The 15,914-nt window shown below is 43.7% G+C and overlaps 1 protein-coding gene across 1 annotated transcript in view; it reads right to left on the reverse strand.

Moving 5' to 3' along the window:
- Positions 1–758: 758 nt before the first annotated feature.
- ATP6V0D2 (ATPase H+ transporting V0 subunit d2) overlaps positions 759–15,914 on the reverse strand; it is a 67,683-nt gene continuing 52,527 nt past the window's right edge. Inside the window, exons 4-8 of the mRNA XM_004697484.2 lie at positions 15,801–15,880; positions 14,051–14,128; positions 5,403–5,579; positions 3,750–3,827; positions 759–1,526 (exon numbers count right to left, since the gene is read on the reverse strand). Coding sequence (XP_004697541.1) covers positions 1,365–1,526; positions 3,750–3,827; positions 5,403–5,579; positions 14,051–14,128; positions 15,801–15,880 — 575 coding nt within the window. The 3' untranslated portion in view covers positions 759–1,364. The remainder of the gene's footprint in view (positions 1,527–3,749; positions 3,828–5,402; positions 5,580–14,050; positions 14,129–15,800; positions 15,881–15,914) is intronic.

Below are 15,914 nucleotides of genomic sequence, written 5' to 3' on the forward strand. Positions count from 1 at the left end.
ACAGATCACTTTGCTGAAGGAAATTATCCAGCCAGTATTGTGATGCTTTGAAGGAAAAGGCCAAGGGAGTTTTCCAGGTTCTTTGGCCCCAGCTAACTAGTCTGCACTGGAACCCTCCACCAAATGGGTGTGGCCTGGTGTGCTAGTTACATAATCTGGTGTCAATTTGGGATTTGAGAGGATTAAGAGTGAAGGGGTGAAGTCTAGTCTGTCGATTGGGTCAGAGCCAATAAGGCCTCTGAGTTGCTGGATGCTTGTTTGCCTAGTGGGGGAAAATACGTACTAAGAAAATTCCGCTCCACCCAGTGCAACTCCGGGGTTTCTTTTGGTACCCCCTCATATATGATTCTGTTATTTATGCTTCCTCATGAACGAGATACAATTGTTGTTGTTAGGTGCCAGGGAGTCAGCTCTGACCCATAGGAATACTACGCACAGCAGAACGAAACACTACATGGTCCTGTGCCATCCTCACAGTGGTTCCTGTGCCAGAGCCCATTGACATAGCCATTGCGGGGTCTTCTTTATTGCTGCCACTACACCTTATCAAGCATGATGTCCTTCTCCAGGGACTGGTCTCTCCTGACAATATGTAACATATGACCACATGCTATGACAATGTATATGCTATGATAATTTGTTATGACGATATGTTTGCTATTTGTTATAAGAATATGTTATGATAATACATATGACAACAGATACAATTAGCTGTGGGTATTTTCTTTCTCAAGAGAGCATGTAGGATCCACAGGAAAGAGAGTGATACCTTTTATTTAAAGTTATGGAAAACTACAAGTGGGAGCCTGTATAACAAATTGAACACTGCTTACGTCAAGAGCACATCATTTAGAATTGTGTAGCTTTCCCAAGCTTTGCAAGACAAACTATTAGGTTGGGGAAAAAAAACTACACTATTTGATACAACATGTGGTTCATGTTAGCTACTATATAGTGCTTAACTTTTTGAACCTAGGAAATAACAGATAAAAAGTAAAATAATCATTCAACATTTGAGCTGGCAGAACTGCATAGAAAAATCAAGAGTAAAATGCTTCTATTAGTCTTAATTTTTAATACAACCCAACAAGAATAAGAAAAAGATAAGGTTAAGCGAGAAATGAAAGTCTCAGGGCCAGTGAACCATGAGACATAAATGTGGACACAAGATTTAAGGCTGTTAGAAAAAAAGAAATAATTTGTTTCCCAGTTGGTTCTTTGTATTTCCAGTGATTCTACAATTTATGTGGGCACAGCATGGTTTATTTGTGGGTATCCTAAACAATGTAACACATTTCTTTTATTTTCCTCTATAACTTCCTTTTACCATTTAAGATTTTCTGCATTTGAGGCTCGCCTTTGGCCTATAAAATTGGAATGTAATTGTTGATTTTAGTTCGATGTCTCTGTGAAATGCATTCAGCTATCCATACGATATTCCTCATTTCCTGTTCCCTCAGCTTGATGTATGCATAAAACACGCCGTAGTGGAACTGCCTGTTGAAAGCCAGCACATTCATTTGGACCTGAGGAAGGGGGAAAAAATACCATGAACCTTCAATTTATCTGGAATACCCTACTTTTATGAAATAATATTGAACTATGGCTTGAACTTGATCTGTTTGTACAGAGCTCATTTCTAAGTTGATGAGACCTGAGTCGGTCCGCATACAGGCACGCAGTGACAGCTTAGCAAGTCCTGAAGGGATGGTGTCAATCTACCAGTAGTGACACTGTACTTCATACACAGAAGTGTGAAAGGCTCGCGAGACGCCAGCACACAGGTTCCCAGGAGAACGCTCTGTGGGGCAGGGGTGTGGCTTTACTTCAGGAGTTATCTGGCTTTTAGCTAAGGGACTCATCTCATTTCGGTGAGTGAAATATTTTCCCTTGCCTACAGCTTTCCCCATTTTTGAAAGGTAGGCGGTCTGTCCCTCTTTGGGGCAGTCATAAGAGCCCTGGAGCTCCGACGGAGTGATATTCCGAGCGCCCTCAGGGCACTCTGTGGCAGCTTCACACCCAGTGCAAGAGTTTGCTTTCTGCAGAAAGCCACGTGAGCAGAAGGAACTTTATTTTAAAAAAATGTGTCTTAAACTGGAGACATCTGAATGGAATTCCTCCTTTGTTCTTTTCCACTTTGACACTTAGAATGGAAACAGGAGAAAAAGTGTCCTGTTTTCCCAAGCAGCTTTGAAAAAAAATCCAGCAAACAAAGGTATCAGGAAATGGAAGCTCCTGATTCCAGGAACAGAGACAGATGGGAGAAGTTTGTGGAAAATGGAATGAAAGGATCCTGAAAATTTCCTACCAACGTTTTGAACCCCCCTCATGTTTTCTGCACAGGGCAGCCTTTTAAGCAGCCTCCCTTGCAGCAGAATACAACGACGACATGGGATTATAAAGCATCCCCAACCTATTCACTTAAATCATGTTACTTCTTTCCACGACAGCTACTGGAGAGGTGCTCAAAAACCCCACAAAGAAGGCCCCAGAGGAAGATACTACACTACTTCCTGGATCAAATCTAACGATTCAAGGTAAGCAAATGTCGGGCTTCTTGGATTGTTCCCATCCCTGGCGGCGTAGTGGTTGCTCATTGGGTTACTAACTGCCAGGTCAGCAGCTTGTTCCCAGCTGCCCCATGGTTGAAGAATGAGGTTTTCTACTCTTGTAAAGATTACAGTTTTGCAAACCCGTGGGGCAGCTCTACCCTCTCCTATAGGGTCGCTGTGAGTCAACATGGACTCAGTGGCTGTGAGTTTGACTTGTGGGTTTTGATGGTACCAGTCGGGTTGCAATGGAAGCACTACTGGTTTCACACACAAAGAGAGTAAAATGCAATGGGGAATTTCTCTAGATTTGAGGGATCTTACCTGGTACCAAACATTTTTCATCGACCTAAACAGTGACTGAGCAGTAAATTACAAATGGGTTACATATTCTCCTGCGTTTCCTGGGGAAACAAAATGTAATGACTTTGGAGAGATATTTGTACAAATAATTCCTAAGAGATACAGGTGTACCGAAGATAATAACCATGATCCGCTCCCTTCTTGAAGAAAGCATGGGGCAGATTTACTGATAGTGTGATTATCATGACAGTTAGTATTTGATCCTGCAGAGGTCCTAACGTATTTGTTGCACAGTTGCAATCCCTCCAGAGCGTCCTTCTGTGTACATCTGTTGGAGTGAGGTATCTGCACATGAATCAGGGCTTTGTCGCGCCCACAAGGACACATCAGGTGACTACGAACAAGGGTGGCCCCGTGAGCGAGGCACTGGGCTGTAATTCCAAGGCCGGTGCTTTAAACCAGTGGCTCCATGGGGAAAAGATGAGGCTGTTTGCTTCTAAAGATTGACAGTCTCCGAAACCCTAGGGAACTGTTCTACTCTAAGTCAGCACAGACTCGGTGGCAGTCGGATCAGTATGTCTAGTCAAAGAAGCCTGGGGTAAGCTTTGGGATCTTGATGGCGAGGCCAACAGTTCAAACCTAGTAGCTGTTCCAAAGGAGAAAGATGAGGCTGCCTGTACCTGCAAAGAGTTTTAGTCTCTGAAATCCGATGGAGTAGCTCAACCTTGTCTTTACCCAGGCAGTGGGTTTATTCCCTGACAAACTGGAAATGTGCTTAGTCAACGGTCTCAACCAATTGTACAAAGAAAATGCAAATTAAGGAAACATTTAAAATGCTGAGTAAGGAAAAAAATAAAAGATTACACAGGGTAATCGCATTTCTGTTTATATCATTACCTCATGCTCATAAAACACATCCTCCAACGTCTTTCCCCCATTGCCATCACCTACAGCGTCGAACAAAGGCTTGTATACCTTGAAAACAAAGACAGGAGATTATTCAAAAAGAAACTTTCATGGCTCATAAGTGTATCTGAATGTATTTTCCTAGCAATATAGCAATTGTGCATGGATTTAAAAAGTTTATGCTGAAGGGCCTGAATATTTTTGGTAGGCTCTTTGGCCTCCTAAGGAAATAAATAATAATAATAATCCAAAGGATGAGAGACTTTCTGTGGGTGATACTCTAGCCCATTGGCTTATTAGGCCCCCAAGGCAAGAGGCAAATGGAATTCTCCTCTCAATGGACTGCATGCGGTTTGAGCCAGTTTCCACACTTAAATGATCAGGGCAAGTGAGGCACACCTTAGAGACTCTCTAGCCTACTTTTGGTCTGTCAAATATGGGCTCTACAACGATTGCTACAATGAACATGATAGTTCACGTGTGGGGAAATTGGAGAGAGGCTCAAAAGTTAGTATTATGCTAAAAAGCCTCATGTCATTACATATGAGAGGAGTTCAAATTCTAATACTATGACAATAAATCTTATGTGCCATTTGCTGACTTTACTGCCATTAAGTCGATTCTGACGCATAAGAACTCTGGGAGACAGCATAGAACTGCCCCTCTGGGTTTCCAAGACTGTAATTCTTGACGTAAGTAGGAAGCCTCATCCTGCTCCCATGGAATGGCTGGCGGTTTTGAACTGCTGACCTTGTAGTTTTCAGCCCAACACATAACCAACTAAGCCACCAGGGGTCTCCTTTCAGTTAGGATGAGGCAAATGGTTAATTGCTTGACTACTAACAGAAAGGTTGCTGGTTGGAATTCATCCAGAGGTACCTTGAAAGAAAGGCCCGGTGAATCACTTTGAAAATATTAGCCAGCAAAAACTCTGTGCAGTTAAGACGTACACAGGTCACAAGGGGTAGCCAGGAATCTCCATCAACTCGATTGCAATTGGCTGCTGGTTATCTTTGCTGAAAGGCTTAGGAAATATGCAGGCAAAGATAAGAGGGTCCCCCCGGAATCTGGACAAATTACTTCAGGTATGTACATTGCTCTCTGCAAGTCTGGGGGAAGGGGTGCATATTCCTGAGCTAGGATGCTTCAGGCTCTCCGGGAGCAGCTGGCTGTTAGAGCAGGAGAAAGACATAAGCAACCCTTGATCCTCCCCCTATTTCTGGCCACTGAACAAAGGGAATGGTGTAAACCCATGTCCTCATACTGTCCCATGCCATCCAAGTAGCTGTTCTGTATTGCGTAATTTACCCCAGCCACATTTGCACGAATTGCTGGGTCAACCTCTTTTACATAACTTTGACATGAGCTCCCATTTCCAAAACAATGCAGTCCTCTCTGGGGAGAACTGCTTTTATCAAGCACTTCAAAACAAGTGCTCAAATGACCACTCACAGGGGAATTAAGCAAATACTTCCTTGGCAGGGCCCCTCACACACACAAGGAGAGAGGGTAAAAAATACTGCATTCGCTTTAGGTAAGGAGGGTACATTTGATGTCTGAGCTTCTAATACAACACATATACTGAAGTATAGCAGGCTGTCTGGAGATCACGAGACATGAAGAGACCCCAGTATTAGCACGTACTCCATAATGATCCGCGACTCTCTTCATCTGTTCAAAGTCTTCGGCTTGAGCCAGCAGGTGCAGACCCTCAGGATAGAGCTTGCCACAGGTTGGGTACAGGGACTCCCGGTCATCCTTGGTCAAGTCAGTGCCAAAGGAGTTGAGAGTGATGATGAAGGCACGTCTGTCAGCCTCAAACTGAGTGTGTAGAACAGGAGTCAGTACAAATGAATCATCTATTAAATGCTGTCAGTCAAACTCTTTCACTAGGGAAATTAATTTCTGAAACTATTTACTATCCTTTCCAGATCGGTGTCTATTTATAATACAAACATGTGTTATCAAGCATATTATTCAGCATGCTCTCTTAGACTCATTCTACAATGGAGCAGCCTCACTTACCAGAAACAAAGGATCACACAGTGGAGACAACGGGCTTTGACAACTCTTGAAGTCTGATTGGATTTTATTTCCCAGGCACCCTGCAATTAGTTACTTAAGTGTCTCTCATGAACTCCACTGGAGTCTGTTCCATAATATCGGGACAAATAATACTTGTTTTATTCTTTCAGGGATAGAAGTAGACAACGTGCAAGGAGCAGTTGCTAGCAGAATGTTTGGAAGGAGAAGTGCATGGACAAAAAGCCCAGTTGGTTCTGACTCATGCTGGCCTGCGGAAGAGAGTGACGAGTGCTGGCCTTGCACTGAGCTTGTAGAGCACAGAGTCAGAGCCCCTGGGAGTTCTGAGGCTGTAAATCTTACAGGGGTAGAAGTCTTCATCTCTCTCAAGCAGATCGATTGGTACGTTCAAATGGCTGACCTTGTGATTAGCAGCCCAAACCTGTTATGTCACCAGGTCTCCCATTTTGACTCAGAGGGACTATGGATCGAGTATTCAAGGCTGTAAATCTTTGTGGGAGCAAATAGCCCCATTTTTCTCCCATGGGGCGGCTGGTGGGTTTGAACCACCCACCTGGAAGTCAGCAGTCCAATGTTTACCCACTCTAATAGGGGATGCCACCATACTTTTCATAGAGTAAACCTTGTGCTACCTACCATTTTCAGGCACTCTCCTGGTTTGTATTCTTGTTACCATCCTAGGTTAGATGTGGGAGAAAGATGAGGCTGTCTTCTCCTGGAAAGATTTGAAGTCTGGGAAAGCTCAATAAGGTGACCAGATGTCCTGCTTTTGGCGGGACAGTCCCAATTTTTGCCGTTTTAAAAAATTCCCGATTTTTGGAAAGAATGCACGACAAGCTAGGGAACAATCTATTTGGTCCATATAGACCAATTTTTTAATCAAGAAACACCCCCCCCACCCCCCGGTCAGTGGTGTCCCGCTTTAAATCTGATCACCTTACTCAAGGAACAGTTCTACTTAGTCCTAGAGGGTCACTGTGAACTCAATGGTTGTGAGGGGTTTTTTTTTTGGGGGGGGGGGTTGAGGTTAGGTGTTAATCAACCAGCTCTGTAGCTAGTGATTCTGTGGCTTAGAGCAAGTTATCTTTTTCTCAGGAATTGAGTTTCTTTATTTGTAAGATGATGGTGTTTGGTTGTATGATCTTTAAGGTAGGTCCCCAGAAACTCCTGGCCATATATTCACATATAGTGTGTGCATGCTGGACACGTGAGCTCCCAAGCACACATCAGGCTTCTCAGCTGCATCTCACCCTGGTACTCCTTGATTACTTTTGTTTCCATATTTCTACTGTCTCTTAAGGTCTGCTACTATGAGCTCTGACCATTGTCTCTCCACTTATCCTCAGTCCATCACATAGGAGGGCATGTCCTTGGGCTAAGAAACTCTTCTCTGTAGATCCAAAGCCAACTGAACTGGCCACCAAAAACAAAACAAACCCATTTCCATCGAGTCAATGGCAACATATAACAACCCCATAGGTAGAACCCCAGGGTAGAAGGGCCCCCTTGTGAGTTTCCAAGGCTGTAACTCTTTATGGGAGTAGAAAGCCCATCCTTTCTCCTGTGGATCCGCTGGTAGTTTTAAACCACTGACCTTGCAGTTAGCAGCCCAACACATAACCACTACACCACCAGGGCTCTTGAACTCACCACAAGATGTATTTAAAATCTGTGTTATTTTTCTCTCCAGTAGAAGGTAAAATCTTTGAGAAGCCACATCTCGTGTTCATCACTCAGTTTTCAAGATCCAGGGTTCACACATAAGATCTTAACTGTTTGTGGGCTCAAGCATGATCCTACACTTTTGAAATCCTCCAGTATTGTTTATGAAGTTGCTACTCAATATGTGTTTCATGGACCCTCTGTTGGGCATTTCCTGTTGGCTTGGTAGAAATGCAGTCTAAGGCTGTCCTCCAGACCAACTGAACCGGAATCTGTATTTTCTTATGAGTCCTAGGTGAATTATCGGCAGTAAGGCAGAAGAAAGTATTGTTCGACGATATGTTTTAAACTGCCTACTTTATGAGTAACTGACCAGTAACAATACCAGGTTTGTAACAGCTTTTACTGGAACTCTTTGCTGAGAACAGGTGTTTCCTATCAGAAGGAGTCTGAGAGTCAGGTCTGGCTGTTCTTTGCTGGGCCTCATGGAAAGTATGGGTGAGCCTGAAGCAGGGAGTGGCCTTACTGGGAAGCAAAGGCAGCTGCCTCTGGTTACTGACGTACAACTAGTCCTGGCATAATTTTAGGAGCAAGCCTTGGACTGCCAACAGAAGTTCAAACCTGCCAGCTGTTGGGTGGGAGAAAGATAAGGCCGTACTTAAGGAATCACAATCCTGGAAATTCTAGGGAACAGTCCTACTTTGCTCTATATACAGGGTCACTAATAGCCAGCAGTAATAGGTTTCTTTTTCCTGAGGGATAAGAGAAGCAGCCCTACTTGCTCAGTGGTTAAGCTACTCAGCAGCTAACCTACAGAAAGGCTAGAGGTTCGAATCCACCAGCCACTATACAGGAGAAAGATGTGACGGTCTGCTGCCGTAGATTCCCACTGCCATCAAGTCAATTCGGACTCCCAGTGACTAAGCCTAAATTTACTTTCAGGAAGCCAACAGCCTCATCTTTCTTCTGCTGAGCTGCTGGTGGCTTTCAACTGCTGACCTTGCAGTTAGCAGTCTAATTCTTACCCATACCACCGCCAGGGATCCTTCCCATAAAGATCACAACCTAGAAACCTATGGGGCAGTTCTATGGTGTCCTCTAGACTTTCCATGAGTTGGAGTTAGGTTTGTTCTCAAGGATAGGAGAAGCAGCCAGCTGCTAGCTGAAAGCTTAGTGGTTTAAACCTGCCCAGGAAAAGGCTCTATCCCAGGGCTTTCTCCTCCCATCAAGAGGTACAGTCTCAGAAACTCCCACAGGGTCATTGGGAGCCAGCATTAATTTGATGGCTCTGACTGGCTTAGATGCTCTTTAAAGAGTTTTCTAGTTCTAATGAGTTCTTAGGATTTTAAGGTGGGGGGCGGGGAATGGGACTGTGGAGGCTGCCCTGCAGGCATGCGAGGCAGCAGAGGCCATTCTGGACATGTTGAGGGGGAGGGCGATAGCCATCACTCAAACGTTGGAGGAGCAGTAGAAGTAGGATGATGGACAGATAGTTGGGGAGAGACCAGAAGAACAATATATCCCGTGGCAAAAGATTGATAAAACAGGTTACTTGAATCCTGCACATACTGTCCAACTCCTTGGCTTTGGTAATGTTTCTTCCTCTTGTCTGCACGATGCCCCACATTGTTTCATTTCTTAACTTCGCATGTTGAAGTCGTAACTCTACTCAATGTGCCTCCTCATCTATTTTGTCTCTAATTGGATATGATTTCCTCTGAAGGCCTATTACACTTTAATTTGCCCCTTCACTCATTTTGCCTGTGTGTCTACCTTACTCTGCTTTTCTGGTTTAGAAACCCTTCGTGTGTGAGTGTATGTAACCTCTTCTTGAAAGTAACTATACTTTAGGGATTGTAAAAACATAATACTGTTCTTTGACAGCCTCTAAGCAGAAAGGCATGCCACTTGTGATGGTTAATGCTATGTGTCAGCTGGAGTAGGGCCTGGTTCTTGCTGTGATCTGATGTGCAAAGCCAATGGCGTTGAAAGGGGAGTGTCTTTTGGGATAGAGCCTACATCCAATCTATAAAGTGGTTTCAAAAATTCATGCCAAAATTGAATAAAAAGATATTGGGTCAAGACAATGCTCTGTAGCCTAATTTGGCTACCTGGGTCTTTAAAACTCATGAGCAGCCATCAAAGGCAAACCAACTGGTCCTGAGGACAGAGAGTGTTGGGAATCACAAGACACATGGAAACAATTAGTCCAATGGAATAGTGGGCCACACAGACCTCAGTCTCCACAACCCGAAGACCAGCAGAAGTAGAAAGTGCCTGGCTACCACTGCCAGCTACTCTGAGAATGACCACATTAGAGAGGTCCGGATAGAATGAGAGAAAAGCGTGGAACAAACGCAACATCATAAAAGAGACAAGGCTTACTGCTCAAGTAGAGATTGGTGGGATCCCTGGGACTATGGCCCCTAGTCACCCTTCCAGTCTGGAACTGCACCCATCACTACATATGAGTATCCAACCACTTAAGATTAAAAGGGCAGTATTGACCAGAAGACAAATAGGATATTTCCTAACACTGGGAGGAAATAGGGTAAATGTTGGTAAATGGAGGGGATTGCAATGGGTGTGTTGACTCAGAATGAATATGAATTGTTACATGTAAAACTATGCTCTGCCTTCTTAACCTTCATCAACTCACAATGAAAAGTTTTGTTTTTAAAAAAATGAAAAAAGAGAGAGAGGGAATGGAATTTTCTCTAGCATGGATGTTATAACAAAGCTCACCCTCTCTGGATCGGCATTCACTTCATCATCCTCTAGCCTCTGGTTCTTAGGAAGTGAGCCAACAGCCTGCTGTCTGACCTGCACATTTTGGCTTTGCCAACTCTCATAGCCTTGGGAGCCAGAAACCTGTCACCTGACTTGTAGAGTCAGGAAAAGCCTCCAATCTGCCACTAACCCATAGATTTGGAACTTGCCAGCCTCCACAATAGCATGAGCCATTTCCTTAGAATCTCTCTCTCCTTATATGTACATGTCACCAGTTTTGTGCTTCTAGAAAACCTAGACTAAGACAACGTCTGATGACCAAACCAAGAGCAACCTCACTGCCATTGAGTCCACTTCAACTCACAATGACGCTGCAGGCCTGAGTGGAAGTACTGCTGTGTGTTTCCCCTGCAGCAGAAAGCCTCACCTTTCTCCGATGGAGTGGCTGATGGGTTTGAAGGTCTGACCTTGCAGTCAGCAGTCCAGTTTGTAGGACTTTGTTGGGTTGCTAATTGCAAAGTCAGCAGTTGGAAACTACCAGCTGCTCCACAGGAGAAAGATGAGGCTTTCTGTTCCCATAAAGAAATCCAGTCTTGGAAACCCACGGGGGCAGTTCTACCCTAACCTATAGAGTCACATGAGTAGGAATCAACTTGATGGCAGTGAGTTTGAGTTTTGAGATGCTACCAGGACTCCTTCCCTCTGATTGCAGAGAAGAGTAAGTGGCATGATATTTGTATCACGTAACCCCTGTGTGGTGGTGTGAAATTTCTTAATATGGCTTTTCTATCCAATTCTCTGTAACTCCCACCAAATAATTAGGTGGGACTATGCAAAGACGGCGTGTGTACCACTAAGAGGGGATTGATCAGTGTTGTCACCACTCCGCCCCCCTGGCTGTCGTGATGAGCCATCTCTGAAGGAGCACCAGAGAGAAACCCGAGGGACCTTGGGAGAGCATGTCCAAGATCCCTGTCTCAAGTGGCAGAAGCTGCTGAGACCAGATGTCACAGAGACTGTGCCACAGAGAGTCGGAGGAACAGCCTGGAGACTGTGAGTAAGTTGTCATCCTCTGGCCGAGACAATGAACTGTGGGGGCAGAGCCACCGGCAGACTGGCTTCCTGGCCCATGGAGGCAAAGACCCAGGGACCGCATGACTCAGGTGAGGACCACAGAGAGACTTGGCTGGGAGACTGAGAACCAGAGAAAGACTTGGCTCTTGGCTGAGGAGACCAATGTCTGTATCCTGACTGTTTTTTGAACTCGACTTGTGAATATTGTGTGTGAATTCTTGGCAGTGTAACTTGGATGTCTTCTCTCTCTACTTTTTTTTTTTTAACTTCTTCTTACAGACATCCATTTTAAAGCCAAAACTTAATGGTCATTGTTGTTTCAAATAAATAAATAAAAGAAGAAGGATATACTGCTGACTTGTGAACTAACTCCTTCAAAATTAGTATTAGCTGCACATGCAGACATAGGCTGATCAGGCCATACATTTGTGCCCATTTGATACATTATATTATTTGAAATCTACAAGTGATTTTTAAACCACAAGAATTATGCCAGCTAGCAACGGTACTTTTGAGTCACTGAATGAGTGGTGTGTAATTAAATTGATAAAAAACGTGGACGTGGTGGGAGCGAGTGAGCCGAGGCGTGGACAGCCAGGGACGAGGAGGGTGAGATGAGCTGGAATCAAGGCCCACTTTGCCAGCAGTGGGTGCTGACCAGCGGGGAGAAAGCAAACACATTCTGTCCTGGCTTTTCGTCCAGTTTCATTAGCCACACAGACTCCTGGAGGGCAGGAGGGGACAGACAGTACGCTCCGGTGCGTTTGCCTGGAACACCGGCTAGTGTCCTTCTGTTTTTTCGTTTCCTTTTTCTTCATATAAAGTTATAACTGTGTACTTAGGTCCAATTTCCCCATGCAAACCTAGGCTAATGATCTTCTTCCTGAAGTCTCCTGACAAGTGAGTTTGAATGAGAATGTATAGAGAAGCTGATAAACTCTAAGTGCTCTCAGTTGTGCAAATCATGCGGGGTGGGGGGTGGGGGTGGGTGGGATGGGGGGGTTGTTCATAGCCTAAAATAGTTACATAAAATGGACACACCTCTTGTATAATGAGAAGGGCTGAAACCGCACGCCCTGTAGCTGGGTTTTCGCTCTAGATGTGTAACTAATGGGGTGGTAGGTCTCCTGGTGAATGAAGGGACCGTGAGGACACGGCATACAGTAGTTTGAGCCCTCCTATCAGTGGGAGCTAGTTTTGAGCCACATACTGTCCTGTTGACACTGCTAGGTTTACATAACACAGTGCTGGGCTTTCTTGTTGCTCTAATTCGTCAGAACCAACTCAGTAGCACCTGACAACAAAAACAACGAGCTTGCTTGTGACAGCACTTCCTTTGACACAAAAATCACTGTGAATGGCAAATTTGATACCACAGTAATGTGGTGTACTGTATAATCACAGAAATTCTGGAGCCAGGATGGGGTTTCTGAGATGGTAAATTTTTATGCGAGCAAACAGCCTCATCTTTCTCCCATGGGGCATTGGGTGGATTTGAACCACTGACCTTGAGGTTAGTTGCCCAATGTCTCACCTGCAGTGCCACCAGGGCTCCTTCTTCAGTAAGAAATTTTATTTCAAGGACTATTTTGACTTTGTTTTGAAAATGTCAACGGGGGTTGCAGAGAAACTTCAACTGCAAAATGTTAATGCTTTAAGGGAAATTAACTTTATCATACATTGTTCTACAACATTAGGCAAAATAAATGCAAAGTTATTCTGTTTCTTTCTTTTTCTTTTTTGCCCAAAGGGTAATAGTTATCAGGCTTCTCTTGAAATTGGAGAAGTCATTCAATTTATCTAAACATCTACCCACTGATGAAGTTATTACAATAGAAAATCTAACGATGAGAGAGTCTTTAGATGAAACTTTAGTTTCACAGAGTAAAGCAAAGGCTTATGAAAATTCAAAGTGCCGTTCAATATTAGGAAGCAAGAGAACTCCTGTTCACAGATAAAAGCTGTCGTGATAAAGAGGAATTAAAATCGGTATCCCATCAACTGAAGAGGTAGAAATCCCTGAGGACATTTCGCGCGGTTGATAGCTTGTCAGCTGTGGCTCTCTCACTCCCGGGGCTTCCTGCTCAGAGTGCACAACCGTTACCTAGGGCAGCCTGTTGGGAATAGGTCCCAGTGCGTGGGGCCACAGTGGGGTTTGGATTTGGGGGTTCCCCAAGATTCCCTAATTGGGAGAATCAGGTGTTTATTATGAGTGTTACATATAGACAGTTCGCTATCATCCACCAATTACCAACAGCCTACCAAAATTTTGACCAAGTATAATCTACTTTTTATAAGCTACATCAAAATGAGTCATGACCACACATTTTTAGGCATTTCATCTAATAATTCCCAAACAACTTCTCTATGTGGAAAACTTGGGATTATTACTCTTAATCGAAGACATAAAATGATTACACATATAATTGTGTTTAGTATATTGATTATGTATTCTATAGTACACACGTGTATATACTTAAACAAAGACAAAGCCCACTGCCATGGAATTAACTCATCACCCTAAATACTGCATATGGTTTTCAAGGCTTTAAACCTTTGTGGGAGCAGATAGCCTCATCTTTCCCCTGCCTTTACACACACACACACACACACACACACACACACGCACACACGCACACACGCGCATGCACACGTGCACACACTAATTGTTGATTTTAGCTTTAGATAAAGAGCTTTTAGAGCTAAAAAGAAGAAATACAGGGATAAATAAATGAAAAGTGTATAGTGTATTATTTAGTACTTAAAAATTCAAGGACTCTTACCTCAAGAATTGGGCACATAGTTTCTGCTGTGACATCACCATGGTTCTTACAGAATTTATAGAATGCTTCAAGATAAGACTTAAAAAGAAAGATAATAAAACAATAAACATATTTTCCTTTAGAGGATTTCTTGATAAGCCTTCCAAGGCTTATAAAATGCTTCAATGGAAATTGAAATACTTCTCCCATAGGGAGGTATTTTATAATAACTTTGGTACAATTTTTCCCCCATAGCAACATGTTTCACAGACTAAAAGGAGAATGCCATTAAAATAAAAAACTCAGTTGTACTAATCATATCTAGTTAACATTTACTTATTTTTGGTTTGGGTATGTGTGGTGGTTATATTTTATGTCAACTTGCGTCTGTGTGTAGGTAGGGGCAGAGTCTGACCTGTCAACCCGGTGGCTGCCTCCCTGTGGGTGTGGCCTTTTGTAGAGTGAGAATGTGGGTCTCACTGCCCCTTTGCCTTCCTCCCCCTTGGAACGCTGTGTCTGCCTCTAGGGGTCGCACCATGGGGGCCGCTGACCTAGAGAGCTGTTGGTGCCCTGCCACGTTTCCACCAGGCTTGGACACACGTGACTCTGCACCTCCTGGCCTGTGACCTCCGTGCTCCCTGCTTCAGCTCTTTGTGTCATGACCTGCAGCATGTGAGTCTGAAGAGGGCTCTGGCTCGCCTAGGACTCGTGGACTTGAGTGGGATTGGGCTGGGACGCCTTCTGGATATAAAATTAATTCTTGATATGAGGTTTTTTCCTCCTATGTATATGAGCCTCACTGGTTTTGTTTTTCTAGACCAGGTAGCCTAACACAGCTTGGTTTTCAGATTATTTCATATGATTATGTCTTGTTCTAACAAGAGTACCATGGCTTGAAATGTCCAGAACCAAATTTGGTTATATATAAAATTGACATGGTGCCCAGAATACACATTTTGGATGGCTCTGAGAATGGAGGATGTTTTAGAGAGGCACACATTCAGGCTGTAGGGCCAGGTACCTGTATTTGAATTCCAATTCTATAACTTAGGAGGTTGTGAGCTCCTGTTAACTAAACCTCATCTCTTCTTGTCTCAGTTTTCTTATCTGAGGAATGGGACAGCACAAATATCAACATTTTCCTGAGTGGATTGCAACACCTATGTATTGCTTAGAACAATATCTTTGTTAGCCATGTCTCAAGAATGCCTTTTCTGAGCCCAGATGTCTCGATATAAAGGCTGTTATATGATGCTTTGGGAAGGCCATGTATTTCTGCACAGTGTGCCGCATACATATATATAAGGAAGTCATCTGGCATGCTGCACACTCAGATTAAAATTGTCTGGGCAACTGAATTTGGAGATTCGGGGACTATCAGAAGATCAAAGGCAGAGATGAATACCAGATAACAGAAGGTTCACTGTGTATGCTGGTGGCTTTAAAATGAGTTTATTGGGTTCCCCTCCATCATCTATCCACCCACCCATCCCTCCAGCACTGTGTACATTCCAAGCACTGTGCAAGGAGGTAGGGCTATGGGGAAGAGTGAGGCTTGCTTCTTTCTCTTCAAAATCCTCCTCACTGAGGAAAGCTGACGTGTACGTATTTAATGAGAAGGCAGGTTTGGATATTAAGAGCTATACTATAAATATGTATTGTTTCAACACCATTGAAATCGGCTCACAGAAAAAGTAAGTTTTAATGAAGACCTCTAGTTATGGATTATTGCAAAGGAAAGAAAAAACTATTATTTGAGGGAAATAGTTACCTTGTACAGTTTATTGCGCAGCAATTCGATATTTAGTTCATCCAGAGTATTTTCAGACAGGCAGCCTTGAAAGAACGGAGCTGCAAGCAGAAAAAAATCACACACACACACACA

The sequence above is a fragment of the Echinops telfairi genome, unplaced genomic scaffold (assembly GCF_000313985.2).
Source record: "Echinops telfairi isolate 266 unplaced genomic scaffold, ASM31398v2 ScPeMD7_1;HRSCAF=3_0, whole genome shotgun sequence".
Classification (NCBI taxonomy): Eukaryota; Metazoa; Chordata; class Mammalia; order Afrosoricida; family Tenrecidae; genus Echinops; species Echinops telfairi.